This window comes from Amphiura filiformis, chromosome 10, assembly GCF_039555335.1.
Source record: "Amphiura filiformis chromosome 10, Afil_fr2py, whole genome shotgun sequence".
In the NCBI taxonomy this organism is placed as follows: Eukaryota; Metazoa; Echinodermata; class Ophiuroidea; order Amphilepidida; family Amphiuridae; genus Amphiura; species Amphiura filiformis.
The window spans coordinates 54,406,132-54,428,875 of record NC_092637.1 but is presented as its reverse complement, the minus strand read 5'-3'; the positions used below and the strand labels follow the sequence as shown (position 1 = coordinate 54,428,875).

The 22,744-nt window shown below is 35.7% G+C and overlaps 1 protein-coding gene across 1 annotated transcript; it reads right to left on the bottom strand.

Moving 5' to 3' along the window:
• Positions 1–18,470: 18,470 nt before the first annotated feature.
• On the bottom strand, positions 18,471–22,257 carry LOC140161977 (hyalin-like). Its single transcript, XM_072185269.1, has 5 exons — positions 22,086–22,257; positions 21,684–21,929; positions 21,249–21,494; positions 20,796–21,041; positions 18,471–19,104 (listed from the first exon to the last, which is right to left on the bottom strand). Exons 1-5 carry the CDS (start codon positions 22,255–22,257, stop codon positions 18,608–18,610), a joined length of 1,407 nt encoding a protein of 468 aa, XP_072041370.1. The 3' UTR covers positions 18,471–18,607.
• Between the last annotated feature and the right edge of the window lie 487 nt (positions 22,258–22,744).

Genomic DNA, 22,744 nt, shown 5'->3' with positions numbered 1-22,744 from the left:
GATTACTTCATACTGTTGTCGCTTGCATTGAGCAACAGTTCACTTTAATATGAGATATCCAATACAATGATAATACATTATATGTAACTATTTTGTACAGAAAACGGTGCAAAATTAACAGGATTTACATAACGTTGGTTATGTTGACATGTAGACGCATTTTATGCAGATAAAGAGCATATCAGAAGGTGTGTTCGGACATTTTCCATAAGTTGGCACACAAAAGGAGACATAATGTCCTGGGGTTCAATATAATCATAGGTGGTAGGTTTTGCATTTGACCTTCGGAATTTATACGAAGATTTTCATTTATATTGTAAACAAAACGGTTCAAAATTAACAGGATGTACATACTTACGTTGGTTAGACGTATTGTATGTAGTTTACAGGTGGAAGTATCAGAAGGTGTGTTCGGACATTTTTCATAAGTTGACACATAAAAAGAGACATAATGTACAGGTGCTAAATATAATTGTACGTTTTAGGTTTTGCATTTGACCTTCGGAATCACGAAGATTTTCCCGCCCAGCAATGACCTGAGAGGAAATATCAAATACAAACGAAATATAATATTGTACGTTTAAAGGTTGGATATCTTGAGCTACATATTGTGAAAATGCTTAAGTTATTTTCACCAACCTTTAGCGTGTAACCTCATTTAGCCTGAAGTACCCATCAGTGTTTTCATATTTTTACTGAAGCGTTAATTTCCATTATGGTTTAATTGAATTCCTGACATTTAACGCCCCCTTGGCATCCATTATTAAGTTAGAAATACAAGAGCTAATTTGACAAATATGGTTTCATTAAAGAATGTGAAGAGTATTAATCGACCCTACACACGTATATATTAACACCATTTTAGTTCACATTTCAAACGATACCGAAATTGTATTATAACAGGCTTACGGCGATATTGCACAGGTTGGTCATCGAATTTGTTAACGTAATTGCATTTTAACTCACAACTTGGGCAAAGTGTGCAAAGCAGTAATGATATTTGTCACAAATATTTTTTTTAGTTCAGAAGAATGAGATGTTGGTTTTTTCTGTTTGTTTGTTTGTTGTTTGTTTTAAAGAAATTTTAAAGGGTGATTTCATATGAAACAACTCCTCCTATACCTTTGTACAGGAGCCAACCGTTGTTAATCCGTGATGAATCCACACTTTTACTGCAGCGTATACGCGAACGCGAGCGAGACTACGCGTTACGCGAGAGCGCGTAAAATTTGTCATGCCTGGAACCTTTGTGCGTATGCAAGCTTACAAGTTGAATTCAGTATTTTCAGATAGCGGCTAAATTTTGCCGTTTTATTCTGTAGTTTTATTGATGATATTAACAGAGAAATCATCGAAGTTTTTGTAAGGCTGAGTGGCAATGATTAACTGACATTTCCTCGTGAAATAATCGTGAATTATACGATCTTTATCTTCTTTTCGTTGTTGAAAGGGATTCAATCTTGTTTCACCGTTGTTCATCACCGTTTAACAACTCGCGTCCGGCGCGTTTGTGTGGTTTACTTCGCTCGGGCAGCGAAGTAAACCACGCAGACGACGCGGCCGCATCGTTGTTAAACGGTGATGAACAACGGTGAAACATGATTGAATCCCTAAATGGATACCTCTTATTTGTTATACGACTGCAGGGTGGATATTTTTTAATTTTACAATTTGATCTGATATAACTGCACCGTCAGACTTTCTACAATTTATTTATGCCGAACTTGATCATAATATCGTTATGATCACGGCAGAGTGCCAAATACGCAAAATTGCTTTACTGAGTAAACGGCGTTTGAAAATCTTGGTACCATTCCATTGGTCCTTCTAAAAATTTAGAACATTCATGAGCACTCATTTGAAACGTTTATTACAGAAGTGAACGTACACGAATTATTTGCAATACTTGCATGTTCTGAAACAATCGATATATCCCTCAAAACGCGTTTTAACAGCTATTCGGCTTTATGTTGTATCCAAAATGTCTCTTCCATTGCGAATTCGGGGTCGAATACGCATTCAACTACGTGTAAACCATAGCAATCATCCTTGGTTTGGGGTTTTTGTGTAGAAATCACTGGTTGTCCTAAGACTATGTGTAGACTTATATACGTTATAAATAGTCATCCCTGTAATATTTAGCAAAACCTGAAGGATTTTAATGCAGAAATAACAATATTAGCCTATATTTTGCGTATAATTTTCTGGGATTTTCCAATTTCACGGGGGCGCACTCACATTATTAAGTCATATCGACATCATGTGGGGAATGTTTGTACTTATTTTGGTATCACTGGATATAAGATACATACAGCTATACGTTGTTATCAAATATATTAGTATAGGATATTTAATTCGTGGTTTTCAGCTGTACAATACTATATATGGATCAACCTGATTTGTACAGCTAAAAATACGATTCGTCTCTTTGCCGAATTCATTTATTGCACTTTGGCGCGATTCGTCGGGAAGTAAGATTTGCAATTAATTTTTGGTGGAAATAAAAGATCACCTGAAATATAATCACAAGCATACAAAAACTCAATTTGCTCAAAATTCTTGATTCGTCACTCTGCCGAATTCATAATGATATATAATATATATTTTATTTAAAAAATAATGACTTCAATACAAAGTCTATACTACTTTTAGGTTGGGTCGACAGCCTTGCTTATCTAAAGCTTTCAGTCGAAGGCTGGAAGGTAAAACCGATCAGATGTTTGATATGAATAAAAATCCTTACATTTTAACTTAAAAGTGTGTGATTGTGGGTCGTCGGCCTTGCTTATCTAAAGACATTAACCGGTCAGTGGAAGATTGGAAGTTGAAACCTATAAAATGTTAGATGTTTATAAAAATCCTTACACTTTTACGTAAGGACTGGGTCATCCACCTTTGTACAGACACACACGTTGTATTACGAATACCATAAAAAGAGAAACATGCCGACTTTATGGCTCATTCGTAGTGTACGGCCACGTTTATTATGTACATAATCACATATCAATAAACGTAAGTTATATCACACTATTTGAAATTACACCGTCTTTGTGCCACTCATCTTGAATTATTAAATGTTATACACGAATTGAAGTAACATTAACATTACTTGAATTATCAAGGACTGGAATTGCCATCCTTATACAACGCCCTCATTCGACCGAGAGTTGCAAATAGTCAACAAAAGGGCAAGTCAACAACATCCTTAGACTTCTTCTGATGAAAATGTGTGTCACACATCGTAAATTCAAGGTTAGTTGGACTTTTGTGCTGAAACTCAGTTTAAACTTTTACAAACATTAACATTAGAATGATTTGGATTAGGTTCCAATACTACTTGTTTATTCCTTGTTCGATGTTGTTCGCTGACAACGCGGAAGTTCCTTGAGAGACAGGTTCAGAACCAGAAAGCCGTAACTCACTATGACCAGCTCACACAAAATCAGCTTAAAGATGGCCTCTTGCTTTGGTCATGAAAAATTAATATTTTCTTAACAATGTCTTTTGTTTTCTATTGAGTTTTGCCATGATTAATGGACTGTATCTTCTATGGTGACTTGGGAGCAGGTAATTTTGAGTTGAGACTTTCTGGCTCTCAACCCTCGAGCTAAATATATTTATGAGATTGGAATAAGAGGTTTAAAACAAATAAAATGCTTGGAACTCTTGGTCTGAAGCTCAACTTTTATAGTTCAGTTTTTATAGTCTTGCATCACTGAGTGACGCGATGGACTTTAAATTTGTTCGAATTGCTTCATGCGCTGGATCGAACGTCACACCTTAAGGGGGTACTACACCCCTGGCCAATTTTGTGCATATTTTTTGCATTTTTCTCAAAAATTATAGCGCATTGGTGTAAATTATAGGGGCAAGGACTACAACTACTGCACTGAAAATATTTGATTGTAACTACACAACTATTGTCTGTGTTGAAATAAAATTTCCAGTGCAGTAGTTGTAGTCCTTGCCCCTATATTATACATATCTTACTTGTCACCAATGCGCTATAATTTTTGAGAAAAATGCAAAAATAGGCATAAAATTGGGCAGGGGTGTAGTACCCCCTTAATGTATTTCAATGGCTGGATTTACCCGATTATTTAGATACTTTTAAACACTATCTGCTATGAGCATTAAATCGGGTAAGTACTACTCTGAAACTGCCGGTTAAGTGCACCCTATAATTACAGAGCGGAGTTAAAGTGAAATAGGTAGTAACTAAACTGGTAAACGACAAAACAATCTCGGCCATAACGTTTTAGTACAGTTACCTTTTTAGCGTTGAGTTAAGTGCACCCCAGGTATCGGTTCGTGCTTCTTTGCGATAATCAAGATAACAATATACGAACCCTGGGATATGTTGCTTCATTGAATTGGCTGAAGTACATATTCATCGAAATTTGTGAACGTAATACTTTCGAACGTAAGTCAACATGTCTGCTCAAAGTAGGTTGCTTGTTGAAATCATCACACCAAATTTTTAAATCCTTTTTCTACGTCTTGTTGTCAATAAAACGAACTTAAGCATGCTCATTGTACATTTATCTTTGATGATATAAACCATATAGCGATAAGTTACTCACCTGTTGTGGGACTAGGAGCCATCAACAACTAATTAATATAAATGTCTTAAGTTGATAAATAAAGGCTTGATCTCAACCATTGAACTGGGACGTTAGAGCCATATTATAACATTTCTGTAAACATAGATTAGTATTTATTTTCCATAAAATGTTAGCTTTTACTGTCAGATATATCCCCTTTTAATTTTGAGCCGAACAAGACGTGAGGTAAAGCATAGGAAATTGGAATTTACTACTAGCGCCCGTGCATGTTACTCCCGCGGTTGTAATACGGTATGATCCTCGGGTGTGTAAAAACGCGGAAGTTCCTTGAGAGTAGGCAAAATAAAGAAGTAGCGTTGAAGTCTAATTTAAATTATTCTTATTTTATTACCACTACGTATGAATCTGCTATTCTCTTTTCGTTTTATGTTCTATGTATAAACTATAAAACAAATGAGAAAAATAAAACATAAATACCGTACAAATATTAGTTTCGTCTTTCACAATAACAGACTTAAGAATTAATATATTCTCGATTCCAGAAAAAACACTGCACTAATTTTTTGAACTAAAATTTTGTTATTTTGTTTTGCCATATGAAACATAGCTAAATCTTAATCCTTTAGTTCGTTCTTTCTGGCAATAAAAGTCAAATTTAATTTGCTTACAATTGTACTTAACACACGTTTAAGCATTTCAATTCGTGAATGTAAACATTTAGCTCATAATTTTAATATTTTATGTTATGTTTGATAATTGGTTATGCAAAGGATTAGATAATACGAGTATGTATTTGTACAAGTCTTAGGCTCATCCTTTTGACCCTTATTATTTATTCTAAAAGGTTTGGCTATATGTTAAACCTATTGCTAGGCAGAACTATCTAAAGGATTATGGTTGTGGTTGGGCTATGTTTCACTTGACCAAGGATGATATTTTTAAATCTCCAAAATTAGTGCTGTATTATCTGGACTTACTAGACATACAATGAGTACAAAATGTTCTCTGAAGGCAGCTTGCCCCGGCTACGCTCTTACACGCACTACAACTCGGAAGTAATCTCACGATCTGTGTCATATTGAGCAATAATATCGTGACGTACATAGACTAAAGTAAATAGTGATCAGTTTATTGATATTTAAATTTTTGTTGTGTCAGTCATCCCACTGACTGAGTGAAGTGATCCCCTCTCAAATTTATTGTCAGATTTACGTGAAAATCCAAAGGCATCCCAAAATCCTTGCCTATAATTGGAGCTTCCAAAAGCGTAGACATAAGGATTCAACGCTGAATTCAAAAACAAGAAAAACGCGGAGAAAGAAAGGAAATTGGCTTCTTGCTTTGGTGCGAAAAACCCTTGGTGACCAAACTCTTCTAGAATTACATTGATATCGTGTACTCTCATTGGTGCTTGTGTAACAAAGAATAGAATTCCATTTACGACGAGAGCACGAGCAACTTGGTTTCGAACCAACACATGATGAGTTTCCGTTGCATTGGTTTGACGATTAACAGATCGCGAGTTCAAAGCAACGATGATCTTGGTATATAAGAAGCCATTAATAAAAGCAGCGGCGAAAAAGAGGATAAAATATAGTATTTCCATGGTTATCATAACTTCCCTGATTCCACCGACTGGTCCACAATAGCGAAATGTTTTAGGCATGTCATTATATTTATCATCATCAGGCCACTGCAAACAGAATTCAACAAGATTCGTTCTCTTAAGTAAAGTTACTATAGCCAACACTATCGACAAACCATACGCAGTTGCCATTGCTTTGATTGTGTGTCCCCTACTCTGCATTTTACGGTGCAGAAATGGATGGCATATCGCGTAAAATCTCTCCACCGATATTAGCGTTATAATTGTCACTGAGCAGTAATGACTTACGTATCCAATGAGATAGATAATTATACAACTTCCATTAGTTTCAAATGGGTATCGGTAAGAGACGGGTGACTTGAAAAACGAATACATTAAGTAAGCAGATTGTGTTGAGAGAAAAATAACATCTGTAATAGCTAAGTTTACTAACAGAAAATTCACAGTAGTTTTCATGTGCGAAAGTCTTGCTACCATAAAGAGAAAGGCGCCATTGCCAGTTACGCCAAGAACAACTATTAGAGGTACCAGCAAGGCGTAAACGATAACGTCAATTTTGGTATGAAGCAGGTTGCTTGCCGCCTCGTCGTCGGGTATGACTTTGGTGTTGTTAGAGATGCAGGCAATGTCGTCTATTAAAACCTCAGCGTCGTCCGCTAAAAAGACATCGTCTGATTCTGACAGATTTGATGAATACTGCACAGGGATTGTCGTAGCATCTAACATTATTCCTATTAACATGATAACGTATGTATGTGACATCGATTATGTATTAGATGCCAAACAATGTTTAATAATAGTCACGCACAAACCCAAACCAACTGTTGGACGTTATCCTTATTTTGTCAAGCCGATATCCTGCCATCAGCAAACTGCAATGTCCAAAGGATAGAACGACCAATTGAAGACAATCACGCTGTAATTCACTTCTGGCAACAAATGACAGCACTTCGGCATTTTGGTCGAGTTTTTGCTCCCAAATCCGGGTTTCATGGTTGTAAAATTGTCAAGCAACTTGATGTTTTTTCATCAGCTTTACTCTACCTTTCCTGGAATACCGGTATATTTCTTTCCTTGTTATACAAAGCTCGATCCAGTGGCGTTACATTGTACTTAATTCTCATATACAACCGACAATGATTACATAGTAGTATTGTCGAACTGCTGTATTTGGCAACAAATCCTGTTTAAACAATCATATCGTACGTTTTTCGTGAGTAGCAACTCCGATGACCGGAATAAGTCTCCGATAATACGTTATGAATATACAGCATTTCCAAGGAACATCCTGTTTTCTAGACTACGATCTATTTCATATAATCCTGCTTGTACTCGTGGTTTTTACCCTGCTTTTGTGAGTTTCACGAGAAAGATTTAACAGGATAACAACTCCTGCTACCGTTTAATACGAAACCAGCGGTTGATCCCATCGAAATGAGTTATGACTGCATCAATTGATCCCTTAAAATTGGTTATGAATATATCGTGACCTCAGAAAGAGCAATTTGTTCGGAATAAAACGTCCACTTAAAATTGACTCATAGATTCAACGTTAAATAACAACAAGTATGGTCTTACTTGAATTATATAGATGACATGTAGAAACACGATACCGTAATTAATCTAGATGACGTAACTATCCATGCGACGTGGATGCAACACGTAACTAAAATATCTATAACAGAAACCCGAAGCTAAAACCATATAACTCATATCAAATAATGTGTAAAAGGTAAGACTAAGATTGAACAGAGTTAATAAGTTATCTTTTCAAGTCAGATGACCGTTATTTCCCAGCGAAATGGTTCACTGTCGTTGAAATAATCCTGATAATATCCGCCACACGAACTCATCAAGTCTATTCATCTGACCACGTAACTAGAACTAACCGTCGCCCTTCCTGCACTTATTACATCTAGTACTAGTGATTATCAGAAATGTCAAGCGTCGAATAACCGTTATACAGCGTGGTGGTCACGTCGAAATAGCTCGAGGGTTCAGAACCAGAAAGCCGTAACTCACTATGACCAGCTTTTACAAAATGAGCATAAAGTTGACTCCTTGCTTTGGTCTTGAAAAATTTATATTTTCTCAACAATGTCTTTTGTTTTCTATTTTGTCATGATTATTGGACTGTATCTTTTATGGTGCCTTAGCAACTTTATGCTTATTTTGTGGGAGCAGGTAATTTTGAGTCGAGGCTTTCTGGCTCTCAACCCTCAGCTAAATGAGATTTGAATAAGAGCTTTAAAAACAAATAAAATGCCTGGAACTCTTGGTCTGAAGCTCAACATTTGTAGATCAGTTTTTAGTTCTGCATCACTGACGCGATGGACTTTAAATTTGCTTGAATTGCTTCATGCGCTGGAACGAACGTCATATTTTAATGTGTTTCATAGGCTGAAATTACACGGTTATTTAGATATTTAGATATTAAACACTATCTGTTATGAGCATCAACAGTACGCATCTGTAATTAAAATGTATTACCGCTGGACAAAATGTCACTTCACTTTTTTTGTTTTTTATGCTTAGTCAATACTATACAATATCCACGTCTTCTTTCTTTCAAAATCATATTCAACTCACCCACTCTTGTTTGAATTTGTGTTATCACTGTCTGGTAGTGTATTTGTTTTCAATGAATATTATCATATCTAAGTCAACAAGTCTGCTCAAAGTAGGTTGCTTGTTGAAATCATTACACTTTTGTATTTGAATTTTTAAATCCTAGTTATACGTCTTGTGGTCAATAAAACAAACTTAAGCATGCTCATTGTACATTAATCTTTGATGATTTAAACCATACATGTATAGCGATAAGTTACTCACCTGTTGTGGGACTAGGAGCCATCCACAATAATTAATGTTAATATTTTCAGTTGCTAAATAAAAGCTTGATTTCAACCATTGAACAGGGACGTTAAATCTAACGCAATTTGGCAGGTATATGAAGCCAACTTGTGTCGGGGATCCATGCCCGCATTCTGCCGAACGAACTATAAACTGAACTTCAGAACAAGAGCTCCACGTGTCAGATATGTCTTAAAGCTCTTATTCTGATCTCATGAATAAATTACGCCTTTGCGACGTGACGACGCGACGCTGTACGGCTATTCGACGATTGGTGTTTCTGATTACTGGCGTTAAAAGTGCAAGAAAAGGTGGCTGAAAGTTCTATGGACCTGCGGTGATGACGAGAAAATTCGTCCTGATTCTCTCGTGGAAAGTGATCAGTCAATTTATGCAGAATATTGTGGTTGTCTAGCTGACTGAAGGATACGTTATTAAAATCGTCAAATATTGGAAGTCTTAACTCCAGAAGTAGTATTAAGGTAAACAGCGGGACTACAGTGAATTTGTGTTTTTCCTAGAAGATAAGATATTAAGTATTTGAGGCAAATCTAGTGTAGATCAATTACACGGTCGTGTTTGTCTACACGTCATCAATATACGCCAAGTAAGGAAATATTTACTTGAGTTTATGAATCAAACAATCATTCAAATAATATGATATACGAGTGGATATTCATACGTAGTGGTAGATTAACTGATTAAAGAGTTTAACATCAACACCACTTTCATAACTTGTAGAATACTAATATATTTCAGTTCTGACGAAGACTTTGGTATTTAGGTTCAGGTACATATCTCCTCAAACCTCAATAAATTTGATAATATCAGAATAAGGTTGCTCAAATTCAAAGAAGTTAACCCCACAAAAATCTTCAAAACCGCCATTTTAGACTAATTCACTACATTATATATTATGATATATTATATATAACAGGATATAATAATAAAATAATATTATGATATATAATATAATATAATATAATATAATATAATATAATATAATATAATATAATATAATATAATATAATATAATGTAGTATAATATAATATAATATAGGATTATAATACGCGTATGTAATAATATTATATTAATAAAAGAAAGAAAGAAAGAAAGAAAGAAAGAAAGAAAGAAAGAAAGAAAGAAAGAAAAGAAAGAAAAAAAAAGAAAGAAAGAAAGAAAGAAAGAAAGAAAGGAAAGAAAGAAAGAAAGAAAGAAAGAAAGAAAGAAAGAAAGAAAGAAAGAAAGAAAGAAAGAAAGAAAGAAAGAAAGAAAGAAAGAAAGAAAGAAAGAAAGAAAGAAAGAAAGAAAGAAAGAACGATTTTTAAAAATTAAGTCCTGTCAAAGCATCATTCTCACTTGATGGTTTCGGGATTAAATAGAAGGAACTATATTCAAACTGATTGTATATTAATGCACTTAAGCTTGATATTAACGCTTCAGTAAGATTATGAAACCACTTAATGGGTATTTCAATCTAATAGAGGTTATACACTAAGGTTATTAATGCAGAAGCCACCATCCAATATGATTTTTTAAAGGATTTGTAACTCAAAATCATTAATATTATAATCTGCAATTTATTATTTTTCTCTGTATTCACTGAAACAATATAGGGGTGTAAAATGACACTTTTCATATGTATTTCTTTTCTTGAAACACTTAGCTACCGAAAATGACACCATGAAATGCTGAAATTGAGTAACACATAATAATGTTATTTGACACCTTTCAAGTGCTTTGATAATAGTACCTAAATGCTAATATTTCATTGACATCAGTGTGTTGGTAATTGACATGCATGCAGTGTATTCAAGGGTGTCATTTTGACACCTTTCAAAATGGGCCCTGAGACGAGACCCCAATGGTGTCAATTTAAAATGACACCCTAAATGTGTTTATCATGACACCATTAAGGTGTCAAGATTACACCACATAGTTGTCAAAATTACACCATTAAGGTGTCAATATTACACCACATAGTTGTAAAAAATACACCATAGCATGCTCATGTGGGGACCCATATGCGACACCTCTAGTTGTGTAAAATAACACCTTTTTATTTTTTCCAGTGTTGTATTGTTGACATGTCCAGCACCGCTTATGTAAAGGGGTAAATATGAATACCAGATACCACTGAACAATTACATTCTGGGTAACTATGACACTTAACATGCTTAACTACAGAGTTAGTCTAGTAGATAAGGCGAACCACCACCCTTTCCTGTAAAGTTGCGTATGACTGTGGTTTTATTGCTTAGTAGATACGAAACACAGCCAGGTAAATTGGTCACAAACATGAGTACTAAATTGGTAATGAACAGTTTTGTTGTGTTACATGGATGAAAAAAATGTCTCACATATTGTTAACTACAGTTGTGTGTTGCATTAACAAGACAAAGAATTTTAGACCAAAATGGTGACCTTCGACGTTAATAACACGAGGCTGTTAAGTAGTAGATAGGTAAACGTATATATTTTATGAATTCTTATGACAAGAGACATATTATAAAATGTTGATACCGGTGAAAGGATTGACCCTGTATATCCTGCTCACTTATTCTTTGCATCTCACACGTCAACATAAACTCAATAAATGGTAGTCACATGCCTATTTTACCGTCCCAATCAAGTATTGTCTGACTTATTGCTTTTTATCCATGATGCGATAGGTACCGAACAATATGTGATGGATATAAGTGAACTGTCGCTCATGCCAGGCGACTGAAATTTAAATTACTCGCAATGGTCAAATAACTCTGCTGTCATTTGCAAATAAAAAATACGATGATCTATTTCATGTTTCATTACATGTTTCATTAGTATACCTAAGAACAAACCGGAAAATTAGCGCAATTCGTGTTTGCCACTAATATTGGTTATATAACTATGACATGCTCAATCCATGCTGAAAATCATGCATCCTTGTTTGTATTTTCTAGTAAAAGGAAAATGGCAAAGTAGCGTACGTATATTACTTGCAGGAAATATGTAAACTTTCACACAAAACGAAGAACATGGAAAAAAGTTACTTTTTGATATGTTTAATGTTCAATTATACCTTTTACTGCTGCATATTGGTGAATCAATTTTATCAGGGTGATACAAGCAACGGAATTGACATATACTCTCCGTGTGAGTCACTTATTAGGAAAAATACGTTAGCCAACGTGAGCCATTTGTGCATACCATAATATTCCAAGGTCAAAGTTTATACAGAGGTCAAAATTAAAAGTTACTCAGATTTTGTTTAAACAATTTTCAAAATATTCCTCAGGTCATAAGGATTCAGAAAATATATAGTGTGGCCTCCTTCCGGAGTTATGAGCAAAACAAAACTTATGTTTTTATTTTATTGACACAGGACTAACAGTTTTATTTATTAGGTAACTGATGAAGGCCTACTCCGTAGTTTACATGAACTGTCACATTAGTCATAGCATTAGTCAAGTTTAAAAGATTTAAATCACCATGATCTCGGTGTGACATGATGACATATTATGAAGTCATGCAAGTCTCTACCATGTCCATTAGTGACCGAGTTTTGAGTCAGGTATTCATGAAACGATGCTAACTGAAACTTATTCCATAATGGCATACTCATACTTTCAATGGTTCTTGAGTTCCGAGTAAGGTATCCATAAGTAAGACGTTGCACATTGTGCAAGAGGGTTCATGCTGTGTTTAAGTATAATATGCCACGAAATGTCGTTACGCAAGCCTACTTGAAAAATAACTGAAAAATGTCGGTTATAAAAGAACTGAATTACAACAACATTTCATAGTGTACCATGTATATAGTAATGAGAGGTGACGAATTCTTCACCACAGCCGTTTTATTAAGTGACAATGTTACACATCCTGAATTAATTCTGACTGTCCCGTTTAACTTTCCATTAAGTTAACCCTAATCACGTCCCAACAGCACGAAGACTGCTAGCACGAGCATCTCGGGTGATCCGAATCCGCAATGATCCGAACAGACATACAAAAAATGTTGATTGGCAAACGTTCACACTCGTGACTTGCACCCTAGGGCTTCTCCGTTCTGTTATTCAAAACCAAAGCGGAGAAAACAACTTTTCTGTTTATCAAATGACTTGGGATAATCATAACGTTGCCCTTTGCGCTCGTTTAATGAAAACGTTTAGTTATTAAAGTGACAAGCTTATTATAATATAATTGTTCTTAAAATGTTTTCTTCAAATCCTTTTAGTAACATTTAAATGTCGGGTTATATAAAGGTCATAAAAACGTTTTTAAAACGTTATTGCAAATATTTTGGGCAAACATTTTTCGCAAAATATTTTTTCAACCCCAAAATAACATTCTGTTTAGAATATTTTGGAATGTTATTAAAACGTTTTTATACCCTTTTAACGTTTTCTGTAAAACATTTTGTGTTTTGTTGGGCAGTAGATTATCAAAAAATGTTTTTCAATGTTATGAAAACGTTTCATACCATTAATGTACACTTTATATAACCCGAAATTTAAACGTTTTCTGACAACCTTTTATAACATTTTCCGAATGATGTTGAAAACGTTTTGTGTTTGCTGGGTATTTGGGGGGACTTCGAGCCTGTGAACCCTTAAACATTTTAATAACCTTATATTTTAAACTTGTAACAAATGTCAAGATGTCATTAAATCTTAGTTTCTTTAATTATATACAAATTTTCTTGCAAACAAAAATTAGTAGGCTACGTGACGTCAATGTAAGTGTGAACTATCGCTTGATTTCCTTTTATTATCTGGACTGTTACAAATGACATATTTTTAAACGGATTTAGGCAATCAATGAATGCCCAATGTTACAATTAACTTTTAAATAGCGTCAATCAACACCGTACGTACTAGAATATGCCAGCTGCCATATAATGCATAAGGCATGCTCATACCCTCGGGCGGCGCTAAATAGACAATATTCCTAACAGCTCCTCATTTCACCCCTGGGTAGAGAGGCAAGTGATGTAAAGCGCCTTGTCCAAGTTCACAATACGATGGTACGGCCGTGGCTTGAACTCGCAATTCTCCGATTGCGAGGCAGAGACCGTACCCCCAAATTGTATTAAACATAATGTGGAGTCCAGATAATTTGGACCACGACTAGGGTACATTCAAAACCTGTAAATTACAACAAGCTTTTCGAAAGTAAATGTGCTGTACCTCTATCCTGTAGCCTGTAGGAATTGGAAACCCAATACTTTTGATGATGTTTTCTTCATATGACTTCATCGGTTTGCCCCGGGATTTTCCCCAAATCTTGCTTGACTTTATTTGACATTTACCTTTATTCTGTGCTTCTCATCTGCAAAAGACACTATTTCACCTTGGTATCGGTCTTTTTTCTCGACTTGCATCAAAATTAGACTTACCCTCCCAATCTTCTTGTACATGAGTGTCATCTTCTTCAATCTCATTCCCTCCTAATTGTCAACAAGAAAGTGTCATGGCCGTGGATTTTGACTTTGTCAGTACGTGGAATAGCGTGGAACAAGACCTGTTTCTTGAAGGAAGTGAATGTAGTCCAGAAACTTGCTCAGCTGTTGAACAGCTGCTTGGTTACTGACATGTGTTTAGAGTAGAGAATTTAAGTAATCCTTTGTGCAATTTTTTGTTCATTTTTTGGACAGGAATTGAAGATATGACCTTGTGAAAAATTGCAAGTTTCCAAGACCAGTTTACTTTTCTCAAAGTACAATTTCAAGTGATTGAGCAATAGTATCACATGATGAACCCTCTTAAACACTCACCCATTTTTCACTACAAATCCTTTGGCCAAACGTACGCATACAAGAATCTTTTAAATGCCTCGTGGTTACTCTTTTAGAAATTGTCTTACAGATCTGGGTCGTAGGTTTCCACACGACAACGCAGTGTTTACTTTTACCAATGGGAGCATGTTTTTCAGGTTTCTCAAATTGATCATGGATATCACTCATTATTTTGTCAAGACAGTTGTTTTCATGGGTCGGAAAAGTGACAACTTGACGAAGTGAAGTGTGATTACATAAAACACCATCTTTAAAGTCATTAAGGACACCAAGGATAATAAAGCTAGCTTGGTGCCTTACCTGGGGTTTAGGCTGCATTATTCTATGTCTACGATCCTTATCTGAGGTTAGAGCGCCTTATCTGGGTTTAGATGCTTCAGGCACCATATCTTGATTTACGCTCCCTATCTGAGGCTAAGGCGCCTTATTTGGGGGTTAGACTGCCTTTATGGGCTTACGTCCCTTATCTGGGGTTAAGTCGCCTTATGTGGGGTTCAGATGCCTTATCTGGGGTTTAAACTTCGTTATCACCGGTTAACGTCCCTTATCTGGGGTTAAGGCACCTCATCTAGGCTTGCGATAGACCAACAACTTCATTGTTCCGTCGTAACAATTTTGGTATCCATAAAAGGACGCAGACCTCGCAATTATTGTTCAAAGGTGACCTTGATGGAGCCTGACCTGTCAACTTCGTTGATGTGTTCTGTGAGCTGCTGAACACTATCTCTTTGAATAATTTCAAGAATGTCGTCGACATTTCGGAGTGATATGTTTGGTCTGCAGTCAAGCGTGTCCGCTATAGGGTTTACGGGGCTGCCCATCGCCGTACCAAAGAGCTGACTATACATTTTGCCTTTGAATGTAAAATAGATGGTAAGTTGGTGAGTTTCTATAACTGGGATCAAGAAAGTCCCCTGATGGAAATCAACTGGCAACACCAAGACTTATGCTGGATATACAACTAGCTTCCGTTGCCAGGTGTAATTACTCCTCATCAAGTGTTGACAAAGGCATAAAGATATAAAGAACTTTGGTTACTGATGTTACTCTACCGATCCTGATTAATTTGTTCAATCATGCCTTATTTGGGGTTTAGATGCCATAATCTGGGGTTTGGACTACATTATCAAGGGTTAAAGTCCCTTATCTGGGGTTAAGGCACCTTATCTGGGGTTTAGACTGACTTATCTGAGGTTTACGTTTCTTATCTGGGGTTAGGGTACCTTATATGGAATTTAGATTCTTTATCTGGGGTTAGACTGCGCTATCCTAAAGTTAAGGCACCTTAGCCCCAGGCAAGGAACGTATACCCCAGATACAACAGATACCCCAGATAAGGGACATAAACCCCAGATAAAGCGGAAATAACACACTTGCACAGCAGTGAGCATATTATAATTAACCACAAAAAAGGTTTTAATGCATGATCCTAGGTGCTCTGATTCAAAGGTTACGTTTACGCTCTACCGAATTGGACATGGGTGCTTTTTTTTTCTAAATGGTCCATAGTCAATCGTCAAACCTTACTAGCCAGAGGATGCTTTGGACCTAACTATAAGTGTGAATTTCTTATCACACCGTGGGACTATGGGACAAATCTAGATGTGTTTTCACTAAACACAACCGATAACGAAATAAACCACAAACTCAATACGTAGTATGATAATACATGCTAATGTTATATTTATTACGTTAATAAAAAGGGGAAAATAAAGGGGTTCAGTTATAGACAACAAGTTCCTTTATCCCTATTTTAGATTGATTTTAAGTGATTATTGTTAGATGCAAGAGATAAAGAAAACCCTTATCGCATCATTTAGAAATGCATGCATAAAAAATTTCAGCATGAAACGTGGAAGTTTTAACTGGTTCTCTAAAAAGTATCACAATAACAGCATGAGTTGTAATAATGTTGATAAAAGCTGTATGAAATTAGCATAAGAATACAAATGTATAAAACCAATTTTACGCTTGGTTTTCCATTCTTATTATTATTGCAAGATTGCATAAATTGGCAGGACAGCATTTCATTTTATAAAATAATAAATAAATAAACAAATAAATAAATAAATAAAAAAATAAATAAAAAAATAAATAAATAAATAAATAAATAAAGAAAGAAAGAAAGAAAGAAAGAAAGAAAGAAAGAAAGAAAGAAAGAAAGAAAGAAAGAAAGAAAGAAAGAAAGAAAGAAAGAAAGAAAGAAAGAAAGAAAGAAAGAAAGAAAGAATAAATGAAAAAAAAAGAAAGAAAGAAAGAAAGAAACACCATATGGTTAGCAGAAAATTACAAATTAGTATTAGATACTATTAGATCAATTGCTTATAATATCATTAGGTCTTCAGGGCTTCAGTTTGTACACAGATTACACCTGAGCATTATATTGTTACTAACACCAATCCTAACAAACCACATAGACGTAAGATTTTTCAACAGACATATCCACAGAGATTTTATAGCGTAATTGTAATATAGATGACATAAACATTAAGACTATTCCATTTAATTTACATATTCCCTGTGAAATGGCTGTTCCATTTAATTTACATACTCTCTGGAATATCTTTTCCCCAAATTGCATATTGTGAATTTCAATCTAGATCAAATTGGATAGCTTCGCTGTGAATAAGAGAGACTCACAAGAGCAACCTATGGGACGGCTGTTTGATGTATATAGAATTGGCTTCATTCGTAACTAAATGCAAACTATATATTGCGCTATTTATCCTAAATCATATCCTAAATCATATTTCTTTATTTGCAAGGGCTAGGTGATTAATACCGCCATTAAAACAGCTGGAATAGCCCATTTTTGATTTTTTAAGTCCTCAGCAAATAAGGACTGATAACATGCGGGTATAGCCGTATTTGTGTACAAATATAAGGCCCTCTAGTTATAAATTCAGTTGGTGTGTCTTATCAAGAATACACGCAATTGGTTTTCACCTATCCATTATGACACGATAGTGGATATAAGACAGTAAGCGCCGACACGCAATGGCGGCACGCTTATAGATCCTCGTTCCTCAATGGTTAGTAGATCATGAAACAGTACATTTAGGCCGTATAAAATTAATGTTTTGGTTCTCGTCCCCTCCCTCCTCAATTTCTGGGATTTGTCAGATTTTTTTTTGATTTTTTTATAGATTTTTTTAATTATTTTAGACTTTGGAATGATTTATGAATTTTTCATACATATAAATAAGTTTATTAGAGAACAAGGATCACTTCCAAGTCTTTTTGTGGTACTCTAGGGGGTTTATCTCTCAGAATCTGACATTTGAAAAAAAGTGCCTCATCGTCTCCTCGAGCACTGTTGGAAAAGACCGAAAACTACTGACAATGCTGATTTTACATTAAAAAAAAAAAAAAAAAAAAAAAAACCTCCCTCCCTCATCAATTCATGAAAATCCTCTGAACGAGAACCAAAATATTAATTTTATATGGCCTTATATTCGATATACTGATAAATGTGAAGATTAGCCCTACCGAGACACGCAATACTACGAAACTGCTAAAACCCAGTGACCGCTCCACACTCTCGAGGAGAGCGGTGACTGGGTTCAGTAGTTCTCTGGATATAACGCGGTGGTGTTGGTTGTTGTTTTGTTTTGTTTTTTTTGGGGGTACCACGGTTAAACGGTCCTATAGTAGATCTAGTCCAGGTAGGCGTACCCATGTCGGTGCCTTTTATATGACACCAATTTCCAAATAACTGGTCGGATATTATGCTGAAATAATTGAAAGGGTCCATTTGCGCAAATAGATCAACGTGAATGTACCCTATTGGTACTACTATGATCTTATCATGGAGCTGATATTTTGGCGGCAAGTGTAATTTCGGCTGTAGTCGGGCCGTGGTTGGTGACAAATGTTTCACCTGCCATTAAAGTAGAAGGGTCTGACATAATTGTGTAACGAGTAAGGTCAGTCCCGCTGATATAAAAGTGTTGAATACCTGGACTGACTTGTCCAACGGCTACTCCGATGACATCGCCAATTTGAACTGCTATTTGGTCATTACTTGGTACGACATAAATAGACCTTTGGTTAGCAATCACATCTGATGCGGGGATATCATTTATACCAACAATTGTCCATTTAGTAGGGTCGCCTCCAGATTCTGGTCTGAATACCATTGCTCGAAATGTAGCTGACACGCCTGTCCAAAACTCCCAGCTCGATACAACTCCCACACATTCTATCACATGACGAGGCATAATAAAAACTATTCCATTTCTTAGGGTTCCACTGTGATCTTGAATGTCGGGTCCCACGTGTACAACGTTTACACACCAATCATCTACATGAGAAACATGTCAAAGATATATTTCATATCAAATGTAAAGACTCACTGCCAGAATTTGTATGGATATCTGAAAGGGTAAAATACATGAAATGACCAAGTAAAGGTGGAAAGATGTCTTGTTAATGATTTAGAGAACTCGACATTTAAGAGATTGAAAAGGCACTTACAAGATATATAAGCGCCAGACATGTTTCTTACCAATGAAACCATTTTGATTTATTGTTATGTTTTGATGAATCCATGTATTGTGAAATATTGGATCCAAAACATAATACTGATAGTGGAAGTGGAAGCAGCTTCACGGCCAATATTTATTGGTCTCGCTATGTGTTTTAAAATATTGGATTCGACTACAACTCGCCAAATAGTTTAAAACTCGTAGCTCGATTGAACCGGATCATTTTGAAAATTAGGCCTCTGTGTTTGAGATATTTGACATTTGACCTAATTTATTCCACAACTCATCAACTAAGAATCCAAGTGTAATATAACAATTGACTTTTTTTTTTTATCCCATAGGGCATGAAAAAAATGGAACCAATACTAGTTTTATCATTTGAGGTGTAAGGATCCCAAAAATCATTGGTTCCACTAATGTAGTAAGACAAAATGCTAACTCAAATATTTCGACATTGCGCCCTGTATTAAAGCAACTGTTATTATTTAATACTATAATCTATCGAAAGCCATGTACGCTACAAGCGTTTGCACAAAGGTGATTGTAAGTTACATGGTTGATGGCAGTGTATAAAACAGAGCTCGTCCGCACGTCCCAGACGGACTACTTTGTCTTTGGACCAGCTATGTTGAAAACCAGTTCTTCCAACTGATGCACTGAATTGTTCTCACTCTAACTAGAAGTGGCGTACCAACAACCGAAATACCAAAATTGACCAAATTTGTGATATTTATTTTCCACTTATCTTCCGATTGGCCTTTTTAGGCCTCACATATATTACCATGTCTGTCCATTTTAGCATTTGAATTGCAACTTTTAACGCGTTTTGCGTGCACACTTCCCGGTAAAACAATTTTGGTAGAGGGTCAATTACATATTTTGCCCACCTTTTAAATGTATACACTGATAATTAGACAGACAGCGTCCGAGCAGACAGGTTACGTTCAGGCCAGACAGGTTACCTTTAGGGGCAGCCTGTCTTTCGGACTATATAGTAATCTTTATGAATTTCACACACTGGTTGGTGGTCATTGTTTTTTCAAAGCCTATAGCATATTACATTTATTACATCATCTTTAGCCTGGGGATACCCAATCAGTGAAACACTGTTTTCCATGGGTGCCCAGGGGTCAAACAAAATGCATCAAAAAGTTAAAACATTACATATGAAATATACAAATTCTTAAAAGTAGATAGAGAAATAAAGCAAAATACAACAATACATTATTAATATACAAGTGTAAAAAAGCAAATGTTAAGAAATAATCTGTTTGAAAATTGAAACACTAGCAGGAAGAGGTTGTTTGGCCATGGCAGGCAGATTTATGAAAATCTTTATGAATTTCGCACACTGGTTGTTGGTCATTGTTTTTTCAAAGCCTATAGCATACACATTTTGTGTTTATCATATTGAGACAATTTTGGAACGAACGAAAGAACGCTTATCTTTATTTTTTGTAAACGAGAAACATATCAAACAAAATCAAAAGAAAAACTGAACTCTTACCCTTGACATGAACGTAAAATGAGCAATTATTGGCATTTCCGAATCCATCCAAAGCTGTGCACGTTACATTTGTTTTCCCAATAACAAAGTCAGTTCCAGATGCCGGATCACACTTAACTGTAGGGTTAAGGCCGGAGTTATCGGTGGCAATAGGCTCTTGCCATACAATCATTGCGGTTGGTTGACCTGGATCTGTGTTGGTTGTTTGGTTTGCAGGACAGGACTCCAAAACAGGGTCTCCATTGTCTGATAATAAACATTAATACAGATAGTATCGGATAAACAGGGTCTTCATTGCCTTATAATAAACTAAAACACAAATAGAATTGGGTAAATTGAAAGTATCTAAATACGGTTTTATTTGTTCTGTTTACTGCCGACACAACAATAGCATATTCACGCAATGATATATTGTCAGTCAATTTTATGTTATAAGAAAAAAAGAACTCTTACCCTTGACATCAACGTAAAATGAGCAAATATTGACATTCCCGAATCCATCCACAGCTGTGCACGTTACAATTGTTATCCCAATAACAAAGTCAGTTCCCGATGCCGGCTCGCACATAACTGTAGGGTTAAGGCCGGAGTTGTCTGTAGCAATAGGCCCTTGCCATACAACCATTGCGATCGGTTGACCTGGATCTGTGTTGGTTGTTTGGTTTGCAGGGCAGGACGCAACAACAGGGTCTTCATTGTCTGATAATAAACAATAACACAAATGGAATGAAGTAAATTGAAAGTGTTTAAATACTGGTGTGTTTGTCCTGTTTACTGCTAAAAAAAGTTCTTTGCCAAGACCAAAGGAAAAACTTCTGGCTTTCTCAAAGCGATTGATGTTGTTATTGATCAGTCAATTTGATTGTATAAGAAAAACAAAGCTCTTACCCTTGATATCAATGTAAAAGGAACAATTATTGGCATTTCCGAATCCATCCAAAGCTGTGCATGTTACATTTCTTTTCCCAATAACAAAGTCAGTTCCTGATGCCGGATCACACATAACTGTAGGCTTAAGGCCGGAGTTATCGGTGGCAATGGGCTCTTGCCATTCAATCATTGCGGTTGGTTGACCTGGATCTGTGTTGGTTGTTTGGTTTGCAGGGCAGGACTCCAAAACAGGGTTTTCATTGTCTGATAATAAACATTAACACAAATGGACTTGCCTTAATTGAAAGTGTTTAAATACGGTTTTGTGTGTTGTGTTTTTTTGCCGACACAACAATAGCATATTCACACAATGATATACTGTCAGTCAATTTGAGGTTGTAAGAAAAACAGAACTCTTACCCTTGATATCAACGTAAAATGAGCAATTATTGACATTCCCGAATCCATCCAAAGCTGAGCACGTTACATTTGCTTTACCAATAATAAAGTCAGTTCCCGATGCAGGATCGCACATAACTGTAGGGTTAACACCTGAGTTATCGGTAGCAATAGGCCCTTGCCATACAACCATTGCGGTTGGTCGACCTGGATCTGTGTTGATTGTTTGGTTTGCAGGGCAGGACTCCAAAACAGGGTCTTCATTGTCTGATAATAAACAATAACACAAATGAAATAGGGTAAACTGAAAGTGTTTAAAAACCGTTTTATTTGTTGTGTTTACTGCCAACACAACAATAACATATTCACACAATGATATAATTGGCAGTCAATTAACTGTTATAAAAAAGAACTCTTACCCTTGACATCAACGTAAAACGAGCAATTAGTAACTTTGTATACTTGTATTGAACTTTACCTCTTCCCGTATCACTGTATATTTGCTTGAAGCAATATTGCCACTACATACCTTTATATTGATAAGGTCTACAAACTAAGCAGATACTTAATATGGTTTATAAAAAAAAAATACACTTAACATATTATGCAAATAAGGCATTTCTAGTTTAGTGTTTGTGTCTCGGACTCCATCATGACAGTGAGAGACACATCTGACATAA